This window comes from Ictalurus punctatus, chromosome 9 (assembly GCF_001660625.3).
Source record: "Ictalurus punctatus breed USDA103 chromosome 9, Coco_2.0, whole genome shotgun sequence".
In the NCBI taxonomy this organism is placed as follows: domain Eukaryota; kingdom Metazoa; phylum Chordata; class Actinopteri; order Siluriformes; family Ictaluridae; genus Ictalurus; species Ictalurus punctatus.
In genome coordinates this window covers 25,173,763-25,196,610 of record NC_030424.2, presented here as the reverse complement: position 1 = coordinate 25,196,610, position 22,848 = coordinate 25,173,763, and the positions used below count along the sequence as shown (strand labels likewise).

At 36.7% G+C, this 22,848-nt stretch overlaps 2 protein-coding genes and 1 long non-coding RNA gene across 4 annotated transcripts; 1 reads left to right on the top strand and 2 right to left on the bottom strand.

Annotated features, from left to right (window-relative positions):
- Positions 1-3,706: 3,706 nt before the first annotated feature.
- On the bottom strand, positions 3,707-6,315 carry LOC128628789 (F-box only protein 36). The gene is made up of 4 exons (XM_053682737.1): positions 6,159-6,315; positions 5,877-5,985; positions 4,518-4,690; positions 3,707-4,077 (listed from the first exon to the last, which is right to left on the bottom strand). The coding sequence occupies exons 1-4, from the start codon at positions 6,252-6,254 to the stop codon at positions 3,868-3,870; spliced, it is 588 nt and encodes a 195-aa protein (XP_053538712.1). The 5' UTR covers positions 6,255-6,315; the 3' UTR covers positions 3,707-3,867.
- A 1,195-nt stretch (positions 6,316-7,510) lies between these two features.
- LOC108269860 (uncharacterized) lies at positions 7,511-13,489 on the top strand. Of its 2 annotated transcripts, XR_008397013.1 has the most exons (4): positions 7,511-8,102; positions 9,475-9,609; positions 10,332-10,499; positions 12,916-13,489. It is a non-coding gene; the product is annotated as an uncharacterized LOC108269860 (long non-coding RNA). The 2 variants fall into 2 exon arrangements; XR_001813571.3 differs by lacking the exon at positions 12,916-13,489 and having other exon boundaries at positions 10,332-11,672.
- Positions 12,131-16,911, bottom strand: LOC108269857 (nigrelysin). The gene is made up of 3 exons (XM_017475950.3): positions 15,501-16,911; positions 13,709-13,860; positions 12,131-12,956 (listed from the first exon to the last, which is right to left on the bottom strand). The coding sequence occupies exons 1-3, from the start codon at positions 15,600-15,602 to the stop codon at positions 12,545-12,547; spliced, it is 666 nt and encodes a 221-aa protein (XP_017331439.1). The 5' UTR covers positions 15,603-16,911; the 3' UTR covers positions 12,131-12,544.
- Between the last annotated feature and the right edge of the window lie 5,937 nt (positions 16,912-22,848).

Below are 22,848 nucleotides of genomic sequence, written 5' to 3'. Positions count from 1 at the left end.
GTCTTTCTCTGTCGCCTTGTAGAAGAATGCTTTCAAACAGTGGATTTACACTGAACTGTCTTTGTGGAAGTTGGTCTGAGGTCAGTAAATTACAGTAGAGCATGGTGCGGACTGCCAAAGAGAGGCTTCATTAGTCCATCTGTTTGAGATTACCATTGCATGTTTACACTGTATTTGGTTACATATTGTTAGCATGTCATGCTCGGTAGCCTAGATCCAAATGCTACGCAATATTGTTCTATTGTTCATATAAATGATTTGTGTGATAATGTTTCAGCCAGTGAAGAAGGGAGGTTTACTCTTAGCCTCATTCTTATTTGTTTACGACACGTTTCAGTGTTCCTGCTACTAGCATACCCTTAAAGGATCTACAAATATTTAATACGCTTTAATAATTATTGTTGCACGCCACAGGTTTTATGATTCACCATATTTTATGGAAGTTAATCAACTGTGTGTTCGACTAGTTTAAATGCAGTTTAAGAAGCTACTAAGTTATTTAAATGTAGTTCTGTACTGAATTAATTGAATATGAAAGGCAGACAAATGATTAAAAGGAATGATAAAAAGATGAATTTAAATAGTTTTATAAAAATAATTGTCATTTTTAATTACAATGACTTCAACAATTTTAACTACATTTACATCAGTTCAGTTATTGATTTATCATTTAAAGACTAAGGAAATAAGGAAAGAATAAGGAAATATAGTTCTAATTGGCCAATTGAATTACCATTAATTTTATGAGTTTATTGATAATTTAAATGTTTTTTAATGCTTTAATCTTGTGGCACACTCCAGAATCTTCCTCACATTATTCACTGTATATCTGATCTTGTATATAAACTTCTGTCTATTCACAGTATTGTCTGGCTGGCAGAGATGGAGGCAAAGCTCAGAGTAATAGTTGATGACCGAATTGAGAAGTTGGTCAGGAATCCCACCCTCTGTGGAGGAACTTCAAACTGTTGTGGAGGAGACCTTTGGAATTTCTGATGAGTTCAGTCTCCAGTATTTGGACTCAGAATTTGAAGATTACTTTACTCTTCATAAAAGTGACCAAATTAAACACAAAGACACCATAAAGGTTGTTCACACTGCCCTGATTCTTCTTAACTTGCTTCCTCTTGATGAAAGTTTGGATCAAAGGTCCTTTGGTCAACTGTCAACTGAGTGAGTCTGCATCAAATGCAGAGTCATTTGCTGGAACATCGTCTTCACAGGACACCATTATTCTGCCTAGGCGAAATACCACAGAACGATGCCAGCCATGGCCAAAACAGTTTCCTATTCCACAGTTTGCATATGAAACTCTGATGTACTTTGAAAGAGCCACTGAAGAATACAAGAAGAACGGAACACTTCTGACTACCTCAAAGGTCAAGTTAGACATAATTGAGAAGCTATCTGAAACTATATACACATTTACAGCTTATCCATCGAGTGCACATATAAGTGATGTTGCTGAGTTCGCATTTTCAATTCCGCTTTCCCTGATGTGATCCTTTTGGCTTTTCTAATTCGTTCAACTCATGATTAAGAGCAGTTGACGGTTAAGGATGTTGGTCAACGACCCATTTCTAGGAGTTTGGTTTCTTAGTCTTATTACTAATCTTATTGTGTTGTACATTCTATGGAATTAAAATGTGAATTTAAGAAAGATAATTATAAGCTGAATGTCATAATGTGGGTGTGGTGTGTGTTATTAATGAATGAAAATGAGAGCACCACTAATATCAAACTGTAGAGTGGGGGGAAAAGGTAGGCTTTCAGTAGTTAGTGATTAGTGTGAGACCCGTGAAGGTGAAATTTTTAGTAGTTGATGTACTTCTGAAGAAAGAGAATGGCAAATTTTCTGTCATTGCTGCTATAAACAGTATTGGCTAAACCAGGAAAATATTTCTGCAGCCATACTGTTAACATGCTGTCTATGTAAATACATATGTGAGTATAATAATATTCTGGATTTTGTACACACTATACTGTATATACATTTAAGATGCAAATTTTAATAAAGACTCCTGAGTGACTCTAAGTAGCTGAATAATGATATGTTACCAAAAGAGAAAAGAAGGGTCTGGAAGAGTACTGAGTGAGGATGATGATAATCAGAAACCCTGAAGTATGACGACGGCCTGAGAACATGCAAAAGTGATGACTACTCGAGCAAGAGATTTTCAAATGTCTTTTTTATATATATTTGCATCCACTGCATAGTTTAAATAAACCTGTATTTTTCTCCTTATTATCTGTATTTTCTTCACCTGTCTTGCTGCTGCTGTGACACCCAAATTTCTCCATCTGGGGATTAATAAAGTATTATCTTATCTCAAGTATGTCATTGCCCACATCAATGACATCTTGATCTACTCCCCATCCTTCAACGGTCATGTCCACCACATCCACAAGGTTCTCCAGCATCACCTGCAGTACCAGTTGTATGTGAAGTTGGAGAAGTGCGACTTTCACCAGCGCAACTTCTAATTCTCGGGCTACATCATAAGCCCTTATGGAGTCTCCATGGACCACTCCAAGATGGCTACTGCCATCAATTGCCACAGACAATCAACGACTTGCAGTGTTTTTTTGGATTTGCTAACTTTTACTGGCACTTCATCTGGAGCTTCAGATCCATCTCTCACCTCTCAACATCGCTGATCCGGAGTCCCAAGCTTCTTGCATGGAACTCCACAGCCGAAATTGCTTTCACCACAGCTCCCATCATCAAGCACCTGATCCTTTGAGGCCCTTCATTTTGGCGGTAGATGCCTCTGAGACAGGAGTTCAAAAATACCAAGAAGGACACACTGTCCAGCATCCAGGCAGATGACCCCCGAGAAAGCAGGGAGCAGTTTCCCCCACTTGCGTTGTAGGCACTATTTACTGGGAACTGGATTGGGCCATCTCACAACTGGGATCTCACAACCCCTCTAACAACTGGGAGACTGAGTCTGGCTCACTACCAGAAACCCCACACCTGCAAAAACCTCAGCCCAAGGTACAACCTAGTCAACAAACACCACTTCCCAACACACATCACAGCCTACAAACATGGCTTTCCTGGACTACACTCCCCAGAACTCACACCTGCCACGTTCACAATCACCGGATTTTTGATGAAGCACACCTTTTCCTAATCTCTCTCTCTCTCTCACACACACACACACACACACTCTTTTAAATAGACTTTCACTCACCAACACCTTGCAAAGTATATGAAGTCAGTTTTGTCTCTGCACCCGACATTACCAAGCCTGTTTCCTGTGTCTGTTTACCTGGGTTGACCTTGTTTGGCCTTGTTCTTTGATCCTTGTTCTTAGTCTTTGCCCAGTTTGTCCTGTTTTTAGATCACTTGACCTTCGCCTGCTTATTAATTCTGATTCTGCCTGCCAATTTGTATTTGTGTATTCTGGCCTCATTTAAGAGAATCTGTACTGCATTTGCATCTGTCTAAGCCTCTGTACATGGCACAAGGGTTTTGAAACTAGTTTGCTAGTTTTATTTTGCTCACATACAGTATATATATAAGGTTTACATAAATGTGTGTGTAGTTTTGAGAAATATGCTAGAATGCTTGGGAGCAGAGACACTGTTTTCTGAAATGTATGTAAGCAACTTAGAAAAACTGTTAGAGCATTACAATCAATCATCTCTAATTACATTATAGATGTTCCACATCCGACAAACACACAGTTGGGGAACAAGCGTGTCAGGAAAGTTTATTAATGATAACACTGCAAACATAAGAACAATAAATTTACATTTACATTTATTCATTTAGCAGACACTTTTATCCAAAGTGACTTACAAATGAGAAAATACAAGCAATTATCACAGAGATTTACATAATGCTTCTAGGAGCCATGTTTAAAGGGATTCATGTGGTTCATGTTTGTCCTCATCTTCACCCATGTCCATGGATATGTCTTTCTCGCTACCAAGTTGGGCTTTAATATCATGGAAAGTGATGTAGATCTTCCTCCAGCCAAACCTCTTGGCCAGCGTCTCTATTTCGGGTGTGATATCAATACTGCTACGCCGCACTGCCTGCTGCCATACTTTATTAGAGTCACAAAGCTGGACACAAAGAAACAAAATTTATTGCCACTCATGTCTTTGTCTTAAGCTAATAAGAAAGCAACTTTGGATGTGTAGGGGCATTTAGGACGGAAATAAGCTAGACAAAAACTAGACATGAATTCTGGAATTTTGGATAAAGATTTAAAACTTTTGGTTCTAACATTCGGAATTTAACTTTAAAATAGTTAATGTTCCAGTAAACCACTAAGAAGACATAAATTTAGCTGGCATGCCTGTTGGGAAAAATAAACATGAATTTTTGAGTTTGGGATGAAGCCTTGAAATCTAACACTATTTAGACATAAATTATAATGTTTGGGACAGGCCCTTAATGTTCTATCAAGATCACTAAGATGAACCCTAATGTTTTGCATGAAACAATAGCCAATGTTTCCCCAGGAACACTAAGTAGAACCCTATTGTTTGGGTGCTCTGACCTTCTTGAAACGGTGTGAGGTCTGGCTGAGGTGGCAGATATCCTGGTAGCTCATATAGGAAAGAAAATACAGCAGCAGCTTATCAGGCAAACGCTCCAGATAATCAAACCTCCCTTCACAGAGGCCAAGTGTGTACTCCAGGATCTGTGACCCAAACACCAAACCAACTTGTCCTAAATGCACACACACACACACACACACACACACACACACACACACACACACACACACACACACACACACACACTGTATACCATAAAGGTAAATTTTTGCTCCTCAAAATGTAAATGTGACATCAAAGAGATATCATGATATCTAAAGGTTTTACAATAGTCGATAAAGATGTTTCATCTACATAATCTCATCCGGAAAGGGCCAGTGTGGGCACAGGTTTTCATTCTAACCAAGCAGAAGCCCCATCTGAGTCTATTGAAAACCAAGCTCAACTGATTAAACAGATGGAATTAGGAGTGGCTCCTGCTTGATTGGAATGAAAACCTGCACCCACACCGACCCCTTGCGGATAAGATTGGACACCCCTCGTGTTGTACCTAAAGGTACAAAAAACGTACCCTTGAGGATCCCATCCCAGTAACAAAGGTTTGAACCCTGTAAATTATATGTGAATACCATTTTACTGACAATGTATAATCAAACTTCCTGAAACATTTATATTATTATTATTATTATTATTATTATTATTATTATTATTATTAATAGTAGTAGTAGTACAAGATAAAATATAATAGAACATAATATAAAAATATAATATAGTATAATGGAACAAATTTACAGGATTAAAGAAATTAATATTTGTGGTGTGAGGCCTACATTATTATCTGCCATGTTATATACAGTTAATTATTTGTACAGTGGGCATTTTTTATAACTCATAATACTTCATTAATTAGCCTATTTTAAATGTATTTTTATTATATACCAACTGTTCTGGTATATAATAATGCTAGATGTCTGTAAGTTCCCTTAAAGCATCAATAAATTATCTGATAGATCTATCCATCTATCTATCTATTTATATGTCTGTCTGGCTTAGTGGTTAGATGGTTGGGGGTTCAATTCCCACCGCGGCCCTGTGTGTACGGCGTTTGCATGTTCTCCCTGTGTTCCAGGTATTCCGGTTTCCTCCCCAGTCCAAAGACATGCACGATAGGCTGATTGGCATGACCAAAGTGTGAAAGTGTGTGTGTGTGTGTATTTATGTGAGTGTGTCCTGTAATTGATTAGCACCCCCCCCAGGGTGTATCCCTCCTTGTGCCTGATGCTCCTGGTTCTTGGTGACCCAGTAGGATAAGTCGTATAGAAAATGTCTGTCTGTCTGTCTGTTTTTCAGAATCTTACGCTGTAGTCTGTTATCATTTAGAAACTCCTCATGACTGTGTTTCATTTCTCCGGGCGACATGCCTTGCAACTTGACATGCAGAGAAATCTTCCACCACCTCCATATTACCTTCAAACAAACACACACACACACACGAAAAGCGAATGCTTACGAAGTACGTTGTGTTTCAGTGGAAACTTTGTATGCTATACTGGACTTTTACCACCTCTTCCTTTACCTATTTCTATACACAACTTGTTATAAACAGATTATAAAATTGCTACTCATGTAAATTATCATACCTGTGTTTTTGTTACAGTGAGCTGAACGAAATCTTTAGAAGGAGAAGGTGCCTGACCACTGATCTCAAACAGTAAGTCTGGGAGCAGAGACGCCATGTTTTGTCCTGGAATAAAGTTGGTTTGAAGTTGGACGTTCGATATTCGCGGATATGCGGAAATTAAGGGACCGTCTCTAAAGTTACATACGACATTGTTAAACACGTTTCTAACTTCAATAGCATTGGAAGGGAATGACTTACAGTCATATAACCAACTGTAAAGTGTTCATCTAGGTGTCAGCTATAACGCACACCTCTTAAACTTTTGATATTTAACAAAATAAACTATTAAATCATATATAAATATTGCCATGTATTTTATTACTGCATGGGTGCATACACAAAATATACCATAATTTAAAGCTCAATAGCATTTGAAGGAAATGACTTACAGTCATATAACCAACTGTAAAGTGTTCATCTAGGTGTCAGGTATAACGCACTCCTTTTAGATTTTTTGATATATATTAAAATGAGCTATTAAATCATATGTAATTAGACATGGATTTCACTGCAGAATGGGCTCATACACAAAATATACCATTATTTAAAGCTCAATAGCATTTGAAGGGAATGATGAACAGTCACACATCCAACTGTAAAGTGTTCATCTAGGTGTCAGGTATAACGCACACCTTTGAGATTTTTGATATCTCGTTATCATTTTGAACCCCTTTTATATATTCGTGAAGGTTTTTTTGGTTCATGCATTAAAAAATCGAAGAGGTGTGCATTATAGCTGACACCTAGATGAACACTTTACAGTTGGTTATATGACTGTACATCATTCCCTTCAAATGCTATTGAGCTTTAAATAATGGTATATTTTATGTTTGAGCCCATGCAGTAACAAAATAAATGGAAAATTTTGTATATGATTTAATAGTTTATTTTATTAAATATCAGAAATCTAAAAGGTGTGCATCATACCTGACACCTAGACGAACACTTTCCAGTTGGTTGTGTGATTGTACATCATTCCCTTAAATTTTACTGAAGTTAGAAACGTGTATAACAATGTCGTATGTAACTTTAGAGACGGTCCCTTAATTTCCGCATATCCGCGAATATCGACCGTCCAACGTCAAACCAACTTTATGCCATTATGTTTTGTTGCTATGGCCAGTGGTTACCATGACAACAAGAGCCACCGGTTTAACTGCTTGCTATCAGAAGTTCATTATTTACACAGGACTGTCTGGAACAGAATGCAGGTCGCTCAGCTGTTCAAGGGACGTCACTGTCTCTCTTACTGCGCATGCGTGAAAATTGCGCGCATGCGTCGTTTACATCGTGCGCGGCTGATCCGGTAGTGATCGGCCTCGTCTCAAAAACACTATGCATTAGACGTACATCCTAGGTAGTCGTGGAAGCCATTATTCCGCACCCTATATATTGCACTTATATAGATAGTAGGGTGTTGTTTGAGATTTAGCCCACTTCACTTAGTGGGGCTGCTGCAACTGTCTGTAACAGCAACAACACACACACTGTTTACCAGCGTCTTCAGCACGTAACGAGTTTGTGCGGATGAAAGTTAAATCGATATGTGTGCTGACGAACGGAAAACAGCAAGCTTTTCGTGGACAAAAACACGGTTTCCAGTTGTCATCTGTCGTAATCATGTTTCTGCCTTTTTATTTTTATTTTTTATGTCTGTGATGAAATGGAAGGTTCGGAGGCCAGATCGCTTTGTGGTGCTTGTAGACACAACACACCGCTTGATTCGTGTCTTCACAACGTCGGTTGACAACCCAGTTGACTTGACTTAATCAATGCACAGACAAATATCGGTATCTTCTGCCTTTAATTCCCACTGCCCTGGAACAGCTACAGGCCACCTGGATCTTCACCAAGCTGCATGTCTGCAGTACATACATCCTAGTACAACCCCAATTCCAAAAAGGTTGGGACGCTGTGTAAAATGTAACTAAACAGAATGCAGTGATTTGCAAATCTCATAAATCCATGTTATTCATAGAATATAGAAAGCATCAAATGTTTAAACTGAGGACCTGTACCATTTTAAGGAAAAAATAAGGTAATTTTGTATTTGATGGCCGCAACATGTCTCAAAAAAGTTGGGACGGAGGCAAAAAAAGTAAGCGTTACTAAAAAGAAACAGCTAGAGGAACATTTTGCAACTAACTAGGTTAATTGGTAACAGGTCAGTAACATGATTGGGTATAAAAAGAATATCTTTGAGAGGTAAAGATGGGATGAAATCTGGATGGAAGCTCTAAACGTGTATATACCTATCAGCATTGATGGTGCCTTTCCAGATGTGCAAGCTGCCCATTCCATAGGCACTAATGCACCCCCATACCATCAGAGATGCAGGCTTTTGAACTGAGCACTGACAAAAAGCAGGATGGTCCCTCTCCTCTTTAGTCCGCTTTAGTTTAGAGGACGCGGAGTCCATGATTTCCAAAACGAATCTCAAATTTGTATTTGTCTGACCGCAGAACGGTTTTCCACTTTTCTTCAGTCCATTTTTAAATGAGCTTTGGCCCAGAGAAGACGGCGGTGTTTCTGGATCATGTGCACATATGGTTTCTTCCTTGCATGATCGAGCTTTAACCAGCCTTTGTGGATGGCATGGTGAAGTGTGTTCACAGACAATGAGTTCTGGAGGTGTTTCTAAGCCTATGCAGTGATTTCCTTTACAGAATCATGCCTGTTTTTAATGCAGTGCCGCCCAAAGATCACAGGCATGCAATATTAATTTTCAGCCTTGTCCCTTGCCCACAGAGATTTCTCCAGATTGTCTGAATCTTTTGATGATGTGTAATTTAGATGATGAGATATTCATAGTAACAATTTTACGTTGAACACAAATTGTAGACGAATTTTTTTGCATATTAGGAAACCTCTGCCCATCTTTACTTCTGAGAGACTCTGCCTCTCTAAGATTTAAAAAAAAAAAAAATTTTTTATAAACATATATACAGTCATGTTACTGACCTGTTGCCAATTAACCTCCAGCTGTTTCGTTTTAGTAACACTTACTTTTCCAGCCTTTTGTTGCCCGTCCCAACTTTTTTGAGACATCTTGCGGGCATCAAATTCAAAAGTACACTGTAAACTGAGACTGGGGTTAATTAATATTTAGTAACTAAATGATAGTAACCTATACATAATAAAAGACTTTGTGCAGAGTTGAATCACCATTGAGTGGAATTAAACATTGTTGTTAATTATTAATTGCATTTTACTCATTTTTGTTTGAACAAAACTAGCTGTGAATCACTGAGTAGAATTTAATTGTATTTTATCAGGAAAGTCAAGGATGTAGAAAATTGATCAAGTTTACTCATTGGGAGCTCGTTGGTTTTAATTACTTTCCACTTCCGCTCGAGGCATTTTTCAATCATCGTCTGCGACACATTTCATCAACTGCCGTTTTCCCAAAGGTAATACCTGTTTAATTAACCAACAATTTATAACAAAGTTGCTGTACCAGTTAAATATTGTTAGCCACTGCAAGTTATCAAACCAAACATGACAACTTTACTGCGCTGTAAGTTAAAATGAAGCTATATAGGCTAGTGACGTTTCTTGTCATTAATTCGAATAAAAGCATAGCAAGGACTGAAAAAGTGGCCGACTAAATGTCACAATTTCATGTGACTTCTCCCCCAAGTGTATACCATAGGCTGTATAGCGTAATGCCCCCATCTCTAATCTATTTTTACCAATTTTTGGGAGTAAGGTCAGAATGTTTTGTGTCTTTTTACATTTTGGAACAAAGTGCACTCTCCTCTTTTTTTTATTTGGCTTCATTTTCATTGGCAGTCTGTTGTGTTTTGTGTGGTGCTGTGCTAACGTTAATCCCAATTTCACCAAGGTTCTCTCAGTTTCGTAGCCTGTGTTTCATGTCTCCGTTCATGGTACAATGAGGCCAGAGTGAGTAGAATCTGATCAACAGCTGGGCATGACTAGTTTTGATGGGAATAATCACCATTTGTGAAACTGCTTAAATCTTCTGCTTGCTTATTGCAGGATAAAAACAGTTTTAGTGAATAGTTATTTATTTAACCAGCTAGCATACAGTTTTACAATATGCAGTGATATTCAGTATGTAATATGCAGATGATCTTTGCTATGAGCTTTTCCTCTCTCTGTCTCTCTTCAGGAGATAATGATTGCAGGTTTAATCCATGCACTGTGGGGGCCACTTGCTCTGGCTATGTGGATATAATGAGTGGAGACAAGAAAGCTCTACAGGAAGCCATGGCCACCATTGGACCCATTTCTGTTGCCATAGATTCAGGCCACACCTCCTTCCAGTTCTATGAAACTGGTGCGTCTCACATTGAAAATCATAAATCAATCCTGTGTTACCAGTTGGTAGTTGCTAATGCTACCAGAACAATCTGAATCTGAATGCTGTTATGTAGTGGTTCACTTTTATTTGGCATAATCTTTGGTCCATTCATTTACTGATTAAAATATTTAATAATTTATTCCATAATGTCGGAATAATTGACCACTATCTGATTGATTAAAGGCATCTACGATGAGCCAGAGTCCACTGGACTCATATAAACACTCTGGGTGTTAATTCAACACTAGCTTTTTTACTGTGCAGGTAAAAAAAAAAAGAAAAAAAAAGAAAAAAAGAAAGAAATACTTGTGGTATGTTGAGGTTCAAAGGAACTATCTTGAATATGTTTCATGTACTGTAGCCTACAACAATAATAAATAACTATTATTATTACTATTATTATTATTATTATTAGTAGTAGTAGTAGTAGTAGTAGTAGTAGTAGTAGTAGTATCCAAGGCTCGATTTTGGCTATACCTTTTCATTTCTAAATTAAAATATCTAAACCATGAGTTAATTATTTCTATTTGCAATAACTGTGTTAGTTTTAAATTATATGACTTAAGATAGAATCAAGCAAGATTAAGCCAGTGTGCCACATTAACCACAAAATTTCTCCCGAAATTTACATTTACTTTATAGCTGGGGTCTCGACTGGGGTAACAAAGGCTACACAATGATGTCAATGGACAAGCATAACCAGTGTGGTACTGCCACAAAAGCCAGCTATCCTGTGGTTTAAAGGTGTTACAGAAATGTCAGTGTGACAGCTATTAAAAGGCTCTTTTTTATTTTAAGTGACGATAAATGGGATTCAGTTTCAAAAGAATAATAATAATAACAAACAATTTTTAGTATCAATATCTTCTACCTTAACAATTATTTCATATTAAGTAGAAAACGGCAATAATACTGGAACTGTGTTAATCTGCACTTTGAGGAGTTGGTCATTTTTAATTTAGCTTTCCTTTCATGATTTGTTAAAAAATATGGCATTCAGTGGTCAGCTGAACTATTTTCATTTAAATAAAAGCATTTCCACACACACTGTCTTATTGTTACACACTGTCTTTTGCAGATGCACTTTACAGCAACGTATTGCTCGACTCCAATCAAATTGTTACCAGTGATTTATCTTACATCTTCACCTTAATATCCTGCAAATGTAGTATTTCCAAGTTTGGTAGTTGAGTTAAAATTCATGTCAAATAAATGCTGCTCACTTTGCGGCTGCAAAAATAGCTCACTTGTCTGTAAAAGCTGAAGACAAAATGATGTCCTGTTAATCACTTTTTATGCACTGAAGATCAAATAATCAGATCAAGCAATGCTACCTGATATAAAACTAGATAGATTGAAAGTAGAAATGTTTTGATTGCTAGGTTACTATGGATGTCATTCCCATCTCTCCCAACTAACAAAAGCATGAGCATGCTTTTGCGGACATCTACAAGTACGAGGTGCTCTTTTTTTCATAAAAAATATATATTAAGCAAACTGGGAATCACATAGATTTGTGACTGCACATGACTGTCATCTGATCACACTGTTTATAGAGGGTAGATGTATGATTGTAATTCACATTGTAAATGTAGATGTAATTTACATTTATTCATTTAGCAGACGCTTTTATCCAAAGTGACTTACAAATGAGTAAATACAAGCAAAGTGATATATAAAGTGGAGAACAATACAAGTAGTGCTACCATGCAAGATTTATAATTAAGTTCTAGAAAAGCAAAGTGCGCAGAGTAGAGGTGTAAGTGGCAGAGTAAGTTTTTTTTTTTTTTTAATAACTGACATTGACATACAGTGAGAGGATAACAATAACAGGACAAAAAATAAATGCACCAAGAGAACATACGCAAGGCAACACTAGAGAAATGACAGTTATTGCGTATAGTAGTATATTAATTCATAGACATATCATAAATTAGGTTAATAATATTCAACATTTTGCAATTCAATCCCCCATCTTGCATCTGCAATGTTTTGCTTACGTTTGGGTTTTGGCGACAAGACTACAAATCCCGAAATTCAACCTTCATTATTGCGTTACCTGCAGGGGACATTGTTCCCTTCACACAAGTTCCTTTTCCAGAATACGTGATTAAACTTCCTGTAGCTACTGTTGCAGTGAAAGGACCCTTCTCATAATACATTTGGTGAAACAGTTCATCGTCACATGAAATTTGCTGTTCATAAATACCAAGACCTACACAGTTTTCCCATTTATAGTAGTTAAATGGTACTGAGAACATTATTGCAAGTTCACCAACTCTTTGCCCTTCATCTGTGAGGATTTCATACGTCAGAACTCCAACAGAACCTTGTGCTACATATGGTGTTTTGGTAAAGGAACAGGATTCACTGGTCTTTTTTGTGATTGTAGGCTGGGGAGGACTGAGACAATATCCACTGCTGGTGTGGACCCTGGTACAGAGGTAATAAAATAATAAGAATTATACAATTCAACATTGATACAATAAGATTTAAGCTTTAAGAACTAGCATAATATTACAAATATGAAACATTTTACAAACATGAAAAATGTTAAGATAAATTGAACATAATTAAGTTAAGTTAAGATAAATAAAACAAACCAACTTTTATAAAGCCAAATGTATACAAGAGTGGCCATTTTACAGCTGATTTGGAGTACTGGCATACTCTGATGCTAGAGTTATGTACTGTACACACATAGCTCTAAAGTTTGACCAATGCTCAGTAACAGTTCTACCCAACAGTCCCTGGCTCTGAAAGCGTAGGCAACCATCGCATATTTGTGCTGTTGTGAAGGATTCTACTAAGGGGCTTGAATAATTTTTAAACTGGAGAAGTCATTATAAGTAGCATTTTTGGTTGAATTTTGGGAAACCATTGAAGCATTTGTTGCGTTGAACTATTTCAATTGCATTTGTTTGATTTGTTCATTGCAAACAGCTGAAAGTCTGTACATTTTGACAATAAAAGTGCATATTTATAATATGATATAAAATATAAAATATTAAATAGAAAAATATTTTTAAGTAAATAAAAGAATATTTTTTAACTCACTATAATTTTTGTATTTAGTTATATTTTAATTTCAATGAATTACAGAATTAATACTAAAAATGCATAGTTAAAATTGTTTGTTCCAAAATAGTCAAAATATATTGGTCATAAAATTTAATTTCACTTACCTTGGATTGGCTAAGGTGTACATGTCACTGAAATTGGTAATTTGAATGGAAACATTTCTTATTGTGTCTATATTGTGAGATATATTCTCAATGCTGGTGCCTCTCAGTGACTCCCCAGCCATAATAGCTGATGGTTCTGCACTTTTGATTGTCTGTTTCGAAGAGGGAAAAACAACACCATAAATAATGTAATTTGTGCTTTAGGAAACTACAGAAATGAAGAGGTTTTTTTTTTATTCAAGCTCATCACATCAATATTAATTATGCAGTTAACATAACACATCTTCATAGTTATGGAATAAAAATATTTAAAATAACAGATCAGTATATCTAATTGGTCTGTTATTAGTATTGGATATAATCAGGAGATAAGTATATCAAAGCAACAGATAACATACTGGAGGTTTTACTGCAAGATGAGAAAATTAATAGTAGATCTGGGTTTAAAATGTAAAATGTTATTTTCTATTACTGGCATGCTACTTTGTTCATTCTTTAGTTGGGAGAGTCATGAAAGTATTTTAGGACAACTTTATAAATATGCAGCAGTGGGTCATGATGATAAATTTTGATGGGCAGTATATCATATCTTAACTAAATTTGAGGCTATCACACTTGACTTATGCTATAGGCTACTATTTAGTGAATTTTAGAGTAATTCGGTAATTTACAGCAGAGAGTCTAAAACATACAGCTACTTGGCATAGTGTTTTAAACACCTTTAGCCCTTTATGTGTGTTTGAGGTGGTATCATTATCCAGGACCGGTTTCAGCAAAATTTCCAGACCAACTATACCTTAAAACCTACAAAAAATTGGGCACTGGAAAAGGGAGACTTCCTCTGTAAGCTATTCCTGAATTTCTATTGTATTTCTATTGACATTATCCACTTTGTCCGCAAACAATAAAAGCATCAGCTTATATCTGTCAAACAGCAAAACTTTTTTAAATCGTTGGTCAACTGAAAAAGGCCATCAGTATTGCAAAAGATCCATCAACAGATCCATCTGACACTCAGTATGTTTACATGGACAACAATAATCCAATATTAACCCAATTAAGACAATACTCTGATTAAGAAACTAGCATGTAAACAGCAATTATTGATGACGTTAATCTGACTAAAATCGTACTCGAAGTAAACACAAATCGAATTAAGATGTGTGGAGTATTCCTGTTTTAGTCACGTTATCGAGGTGGATTACAGACATGTACACACCTTAATCACACTATTAACGTTGTGCGTGAGTTTTCACTGCATTTCATGTACACACACGGCAGCCCTCAACCGTTTTACGGCAAACAAGAGAGCACGACTGTGTCCGAAACATACTTACTTACTATATAGTAGGATAAATCCATGCATTTCAGCTACTATATAGTAGGTAAGTTTCCGAATTCGGCCGCAGCCGATGGCGTCAATCAGTCATCTATTTGTATGTATAGCACGACAAATAATTAACTGCACTTGAAGCTTTTGTAAAATAGTCAGTGAGCAAGCTGATGGTAATATGATAAGACTGGTTGACAGTAGGCTGTCTTAAATGAATAAATAATAATTTCATGCCATTACCACATCTGCTGCTGTCCGTCCTTCACCCAAAATTGCATGAGTTTCACACATCAAATATCATGCAGACATTTTATTGGGTATATTTCCTCTGAAATTAATTCCTGCCTATGCCACTGAATGCAGTCTGTGCATTTCAGCTGATCTGAAATTACATTAGACCTAATTTTTTTAGCTTAAACTTATCAGTTTTAATTAATTAACAATTTCTCAACCACTCACCTCTACTTTGTTTTCGTATACTGACATGACCAGTATATTCTCTTCTTTTGGACAGCAGCATGTACAGATTGACTGAAACAATCTTCCACAGATCACACACATTCTGACAAGCCTGCACTCATAGAGAACAAGCTGGCACTGAGCGAGAAGATCTCACACATGCAAGCTGGATCAATATTTATGATGATGCAGGCCAGACTGGAAAGTCCATGGACATTTAGGGGAATACCAGGAGTATCCTGTCAGCTTGATTCTGTTGCTTTTGCAAGAATCTTTGAGAGATGCAGAGAAGCTCTGGAAAAGAGAGGTCTGCTGTAAACCTGTATTTTATTATTATTTTGTATCAAAATGAATGAGTCATACACGAGTCATACTGTTATATGAGAGATATAACAAACTCTTTATATTCACCAACTGGATGAGTGCAGTACCAAAGTGGAATTTCATCTCATCATCGGTTTCCCATTTCTGACTCTACTGCATATCCCTTATTGTTAATTTAAATATATATAATGTGTAGAGTTTGCATGTTCTCCCCGTGCTGCGGGGGTTTCCTCTGGGTATTCCGGTTTCCTCCCCCAGTCCAAAGACATGCATGGGAGGCTGATTGGCATGTCTAAAGTGTCCGTAGTGTATGAATGGGTGTGTGAGTGTGTATGTGATTGTGCCCTGCTTTGGACTGGCACCCTGTCCAGGGTGTACCCCGCCTTGTGCCCGATGCTGCCTGGGATAGGCTCCAGGTTCCCCATGACCCTGAAAAGGAGTAAGCGGTAGAAGATGGATGGATGGATGGATATAATGTGTATTTACAGTGGATATAAAAAGTCTACACACCCCTGTTAAAATGGTAAGTTTTTGTGACGTGAAATTTTTTTACTAAGATGAATCATCTCAGAACTTTTTCCACTCTCAATGAAAAATGATAACTTAAATAAATTAAGTGAAAAACAACCAGAAACATTTTAGTAGGAAAAAATAGGAAAAGTGAAAAATGTTACAATAACCTGGTTGCATAAGTGTGCACACCCTTTTAGAATTGGGGACGAGGCTGTGATCAGAATGAACCAATCACATTCAAATTTGCGTTCAAAAGTAATTATCATTCAGTTGTCATCAATGAAATTGTTCTGATTCTGATGAAGACCCGCTGTTTCTGTAGGATTTTCTTCACATCTTCTTGGTTTCATCTGATTGCTGAAGCCATGGTCCACAAAGAATTTATGGTATCTCATGGTAGCTCACTTGTCAAAAGGAATCAATCAATCAATCAGGAGAGGGTTATAAAAGAATTTCAACAAGGAAAAAGAGCTTTTTCAATCTAGAAACTAGTATTGCCCCATTTAGCAGAAATAACTTCTTGTAGGCATTTTGCATTATTGTCCACCAGGCTTGCTAGAATTTTTGACCACACTTCCAGGCAATATTCTTTCATTAATTATTAAATCTTTTTTTTTTTGAAAAAAAAAAAAAAATAGTGTTTTTGTAGTCACAAATATCAACTGTTTGAACATGTATCCAATCATTTCTTTAAAATAAACACTTTCTTGAGGGGAAAACAAAGGAATTAGTTGAGAAGCTTTTAAACATACTTTTTAAATGGCACATGAGTTTTGGTAACAGGAAACCTTGTAAAAAAATTAAATTAAGTTACCTGAGCTGGACCAACACACATTTTGAATAGTTATGTATGTGTTATTAGATTCAGTATTGTAAAATGATTTTTTTTTTTTTTTTTAAGTTTAATTTCAAAGAGTTACAACAAGCAAATGACATCGATTTGGTGGAATGGCCCACATATTGTAATATAAAAAGAATGTTAAAGGCATCAAAAGTGAATATCATGCACTGCTTCCTCAGTATTGGTGTTATGCTACTAGTGCCACGTGTTTATGCTGGCTGTGAAATATGGACTGAGGTTATTCTATAATTGTCTGGGTTATCTAACTTTAGCAAAGTGTTTTGAACAAGGCAAGTGGTAGTAAGTAGCATTAGGAGAATGGGTTGCATTCTGCAAATTTTAATGCTGGTTAACAGGTGCAGACAATCAGTGGCTAGCGTAACTTGGATGTCTAGCTAGCTTAGTAATTTTGAGGCCAAAAATTCTTCACAAGGTTGACATGACAAAAAGAGATGTTGGGGGTTAGGTTGTAATGCTTTCCACTATCTCTACTGTAATGTAGATTAACTTAATTAGGTTGTCCAAAAGTTTGGCAGTGAGGTGCTAAAGGCAGGAAAATAAATATTTTCAAGCCACCTACATTTCCTGGTGAGTCTACAGCGCCATTTTGTTCATTGGGAGAGTCAACGTCACATTTGCAAAATGAAAAAATTATATAAAGAATAATGAATGAAAAAAGCTGAAATGCAATGAGGAGTTTGTTTACGGTGACAGTGTTCTCTTCCGGGCAACAACGTTCTCTTCCGTTGCATGACGTGTTGGTACTTTTAGTACATGATATAACTATGCCAATTGGGACACAGGGCCTGTGTTTTAGTGTCTGATTGTCAAGCTTCTGTTGTTGTTGTGTTCATATTTTGTTGTTTATGACACAGCTGTGTTCTTTCTCTATGTGTTTTGCTTAGTGTCCTTTGTTTAAGCTTGTGATTATTATTTTCAATGTTTTGTTGTTTGTTTTTCATGTCACTTTAACAATTCTGTACTTGCATCTGCCTTTGCCTCCATTACGTGATATATGGTCTGATGAGACCAAGGTAAAACTTTTTGGCCATAGTTATGAAAAATATGTTTGTTACAAAAACAAGACCCAAGAAACACCATACCCACAGTATGGCATGGTGGTGGCAGCATCGTGCTATAGGGCTGCTTCTCTTCAGCTGGGACTGTGGCTCTAGTCAAGAGAGAGGGAATCATGTATAGTTCCATATACCAATCTATTTTGGCACAAAACATGCAGGTCTAAAACTTTCAGCAGCTAAAGATGAAGAAAAAAATTCACCTTCCAGTAAGAAGCACAAATCCAAGTCAACAAAGGAATGGCTTCAGAAGAAGAAGTCTGATGTTTTGGAATGGCCCAGTCAGGGCAGATCCAAGCCCTTTTGAAAACCTATGTAAAGAAGATCCCCTTTCAAGCTGCTCTGGAGGATTTTTGCAAGATGTAGTGGAATATAGTTAGTAGACACATATCCAAGCAAACTGAGTGCTGTATTACAAGCAAAAGGTGCTTTAACTAAGTATTAGTTAAGGGGTGTACACACCTATGGACCAGGATATGAGTTTTTATCATTTTCTTCCTAAAACATTTCTATTTGTTTTTCACTTGACCATGACTGCCATATGTGGTTCTTTCCCAAATCGTTTCCACAAAGTTGGAAGCACACACTTATAGGATATCATTGCATGCTGTAACATTATAATTTCTCTTCACTGGAACTAAGGCACCTTATTCTGCTTGAGTATGATAATGTCCCTATGCACAAAGCGAGGTTCTCAAGACATGGTGTTCCAAGTGCTGAGAGGACGAACTCACGTGGCCTGAGCCCTGACCTCAACCCCACTGATGAACATTCTGGGATAAATTTGGAACCCTGACTGACCCTTCTTGCTCGACATCAGTGCCTGACCTCAGGCTCTTATGACTAAACGAGCAAATCCCTATGCATGCCTTGATCCAAAATCTAGTGGAAAGCCTTCTAAGAAGAGTAGAGGATATTATAACAGCGAAGTTGGTGATGGTCAGGAATCCACAAACCTTTGGCCATAAAGTGAAATACTTGTTTGTGGGACATAACTGAAATTTAAATTTTATTTGGCAATTTCCATTGGAATCAATAAAGCATCTACCTGTCTATCTGTCTATCAATCAATCAATCAATCAATCATTGTATAGTTCCTGCTTCAATGTAGCCAGTGTTCAAGACTAGTTCAAGTATATGCTTGGAAATGTGATTTCATGATGCTGGGTATTTTCCAGCTGGACAGTGAGATTATGCAGGACAGGGATCAGGCATTTCAGGGTATTTCAGACTAGTCTGTGGGCATTTTATTAGGATCAATGTTGCTTTTGGTTTCAGTTTTCCATGATGGTCTGCATCATAAACCAGTGCAAGAGAACTAAGATGCTCTGGAACAGAGAGGTCCTGCTATAAGCTTCTGGTGAATATGCAATATTTCATAGCACCAGAAATTAATGCATATTGTAGTGTATTATTATTTTATCATAAATAATATTTCTAATACACTACTCTATACATGAGTCAAACCTAGAATCAAAAGAAGAAATATTCACATATAAATGGCTTGTCCAGTCAGCAATGACCTGTATCTACTAGCCTAACTGCATCAATACATAGCATGTGAGAACCAAAGTGGAGTTTACAATTATGAATAAATTCCTTCTATAAATGTGCTAATACTACATGGTCAAATAGTGACGCCATGGTATGCAAAGTTTGGTATGCATTGTACTAACTTCCATGAACAAGCTCTCCAAACTTATATTCTATTCTGTTGATTATATGTTGGGCTTGTAGAAGGCTCCTTTACCAAACTTTGGCATGTAGCTATGCGCATTCCTTTAAAATATTTTGAGGTATTTGTGGACATGCTATCATTTCTACCTTCCGTTTCAGTTACCTCAGATGAACCTTAAACATGCCTATACAATAATGTGGGGAAACTATGGAGATGGTTAGGAATATAACTAATTAATTAGTGGGGCACGGGAGAGCAATTAATGTGCAGCCATCTTGTTCGACGCTTCCACATGACTCCACAAATGTGTAAACTAAAGTTGCAAACAGCCAAGTAGTGAGATGCGAGCAGTGAAACAGTAGAATATTCATTTAAAAAAAAAGTTGTATAAAGGAATACATGAGCATCTTTGAATCTTGTACTGTGAAATCATGTACTGTGACAGTCCCTACTGCACGGCCGTTAAGACAGTACGCACTGATCAGTATGTGTGTGTAGTATGAATACAATCCCGGATATACTACATCTGCCATGTTGGCATTGTCATGTGACCTGTGAAGTCAACATAAACACAAAAATCTTAAAGGGACCACCAGATTAAAATGCACCTATTATGGTTTTTCAAATATTACCTTTCATGTAGTGTGTTACAGAGCTGATTGTGAATGTAAAAAGTTTCAAAAATCAAACCGCAAACAGTTATTGACTCCCAAAAGAAGGAACCGATTCTGAACACCTGAAAGGAGTTTTTAGTAATTCCAGACCTTACTTCCTGTACTAAAAAAAAGGTTTGTTTAAAAATAAATAAATAAATAAATAAATAAATAAATAAAAGGCTCTGCCTCTGGTTTTCTTTTCATTTTTTTTTCAGGCGGAGGTGAAACTCGTTTCGTTAGTGGGCGTTTACTTTTTGAAACATTCTGACAGCAGTAGACCAATCACAACAGACTGGGACATCTGACCAATCAGAGCAGAGTATGCTCTCTGAAAGGAGGAGTTTAGAACGAATACTTTAGAACGAATCATTTAACGAGTCGTTTTGACGTGGGGGGAAGGTGCAATTTAAATTATGAGCACATTAAAGTGTTTTTTGACCTTGGATACATACAAATCTATTGAATGAAACATTTCAAACAAAATTAGGCACATTTCAAAACCATAATAGATGCGCTTTAACAACTGGGCAAAATGTACATAAGGAAAGTTTTAATTAATTTAATGTAATTTAATGTGGGCGGGGTTAACAGGCTGAGGTAAATGTGCTGCCATTAGCTTGGCCGGCTAAGGCATGATGGAGATCACAAAAAAGGTTTCAAATACTTAGACATCTGTTTTCTTGTTTAAACCTTCAAAAAGTTAACAATTTATTAGGGTATTGTTAAACAAGTCCTGTTTAACCAAGGTTTAATACTTAAATAATGTCTTCCACCATTCTTTGTTCTGAGCTAGTCCGCACTGGTCCCGTTGCATTATGGGATTTTTGACTCGTGCAGTGTCCATCGGTTGCATACTGCAAAATCTCACCGGAAGCAGTACGCCATCCGGGTATTTCTCACCTACTGGTTCTTACCTACTGAGAATTTAGACATACTACCCCTCTAGCGTACTGCTTTTCAAACTGTGTAGTAGGGTAGTACGCGATTCCGGACGCAGCAAGTGTATATGCTTGTTTTAACTGTGATTAACACATTAGGGCAAACATTCATAAAGTCAATTGAATGTTATAACATTTTGACCTCTTGTAGGTGCAGGTCCTGTAACCCATTCATTTGTAAACTGTACACAGACAAAGAAACTTTACTTGCTTTAATTGCAGAAAATCTGTAGATGATTTTAATTTCATTTGCTACAGAACGTACTTGAGAGTTTTCAGTAATTGTCAATATGGCCCAGTGATCTGAATTTTGTATGCACTGATTTTCTCCCACCTAAGGGCATCAGTTTCACATTTTCTCAGGACTAAATTCGCATATAATAACAAGGCAAAAATTATTTATTTGCACAAACATGAACACATACCCCATATTATTTATATGCCCTTATTTAGCAAAACATACACATTGACCCAGCGTGTGCAATGGACATATGATCCACTAGAGGGCAGAATTTGTCTAAAATAACTCACTTTTTTGAATTATGAAAGCATTTTTTAAACTGATTGAATCTATTTTGAGTTCAGTGTTTTCTACAAAGCTCTGATATTCATTTGATTGTAGCTGTAATAGCCTACATAGAGTAAACCTTACTTAGAGTAATTTTTTTTTTTTTGTAAACTTGGCAACCTTGTGAAATGCTGCCTACAGTCTTTTCACAGTGGAATTAGTCTGATTATTTCAGGTCAGAGCTGAGTTTTAGTTAGGTCAAGCCCAAAATCACAAAAAATATTAATCGTTTAATGGTCTTAAGAACAAATCATTGCACTCTTGAGACCTGTGCCACCATTTGCTCTTTTACTTTTGCTGCAGTGAACTGGTTGGGGGGGAAATGCTAGAAACAGGGAAATTAATTTTACCTTCTTGCACACGAAGTTAAAATCATGATAATGATTAAAATGTTTGGTGTAAAATTCAAACTAACCCACGTCTGGGTATACAAAATTTAAATAAAATCAATAGATTAAAAAATATAAATAAAAGAAAATAAAAAGTCGTCCTCATGTTTACCCACAAGGCTTAAACATTTAAAGAACATTTAAAGAAAAAAGCTATGCCATACTAAGTTCTTTATCTGTTTAATTCTTGATAATTTTCTGACCAGTGATTTGTTGTTAAGACCATTGAAAGCTTAATATTTTGCCATTTTATTTATTTATTTTTTCTTGCCCAGGAGTGTATATGATGTCTACATCTACAGTAATTGTGCAAAAATACCAAATACAAAACCCTTATTTCTTTTAAATGACACCGAATGAGCAGA

Coding starts and splice junctions, on each gene's coding strand:
- LOC128628789 (XM_053682737.1), bottom strand. CDS start 6,254: ATGGCGTCTCTGCTCCCAGACTTACTGTTTGAGATCAGTGGTCAGGCA. Junction 5,986..6,158: donor TCACTGTAACAAAAACACAG/GTATGATAATTT, acceptor GTTTGTTTGAAG/GTAATATGGAGGTGGTGGAA. Junction 4,078..4,517: donor CCTCACACCGTTTCAAGAAG/GTCAGAGCACCC, acceptor CTTTGTGTCCAG/CTTTGTGACTCTAATAAAGT.
- LOC108269857 (XM_017475950.3), bottom strand. CDS start 15,602: ATGTGTGTGATCTGTGGAAGATTGTTTCAGTCAATCTGTACATGCTGC. Junction 13,861..15,500: donor TATACGAAAACAAAGTAGAG/GTGAGTGGTTGA, acceptor TCTTCGAAACAG/ACAATCAAAAGTGCAGAACC. Junction 12,957..13,708: donor TACACCTTAGCCAATCCAAG/GTAAGTGAAATT, acceptor CCTCTGTACCAG/GGTCCACACCAGCAGTGGAT.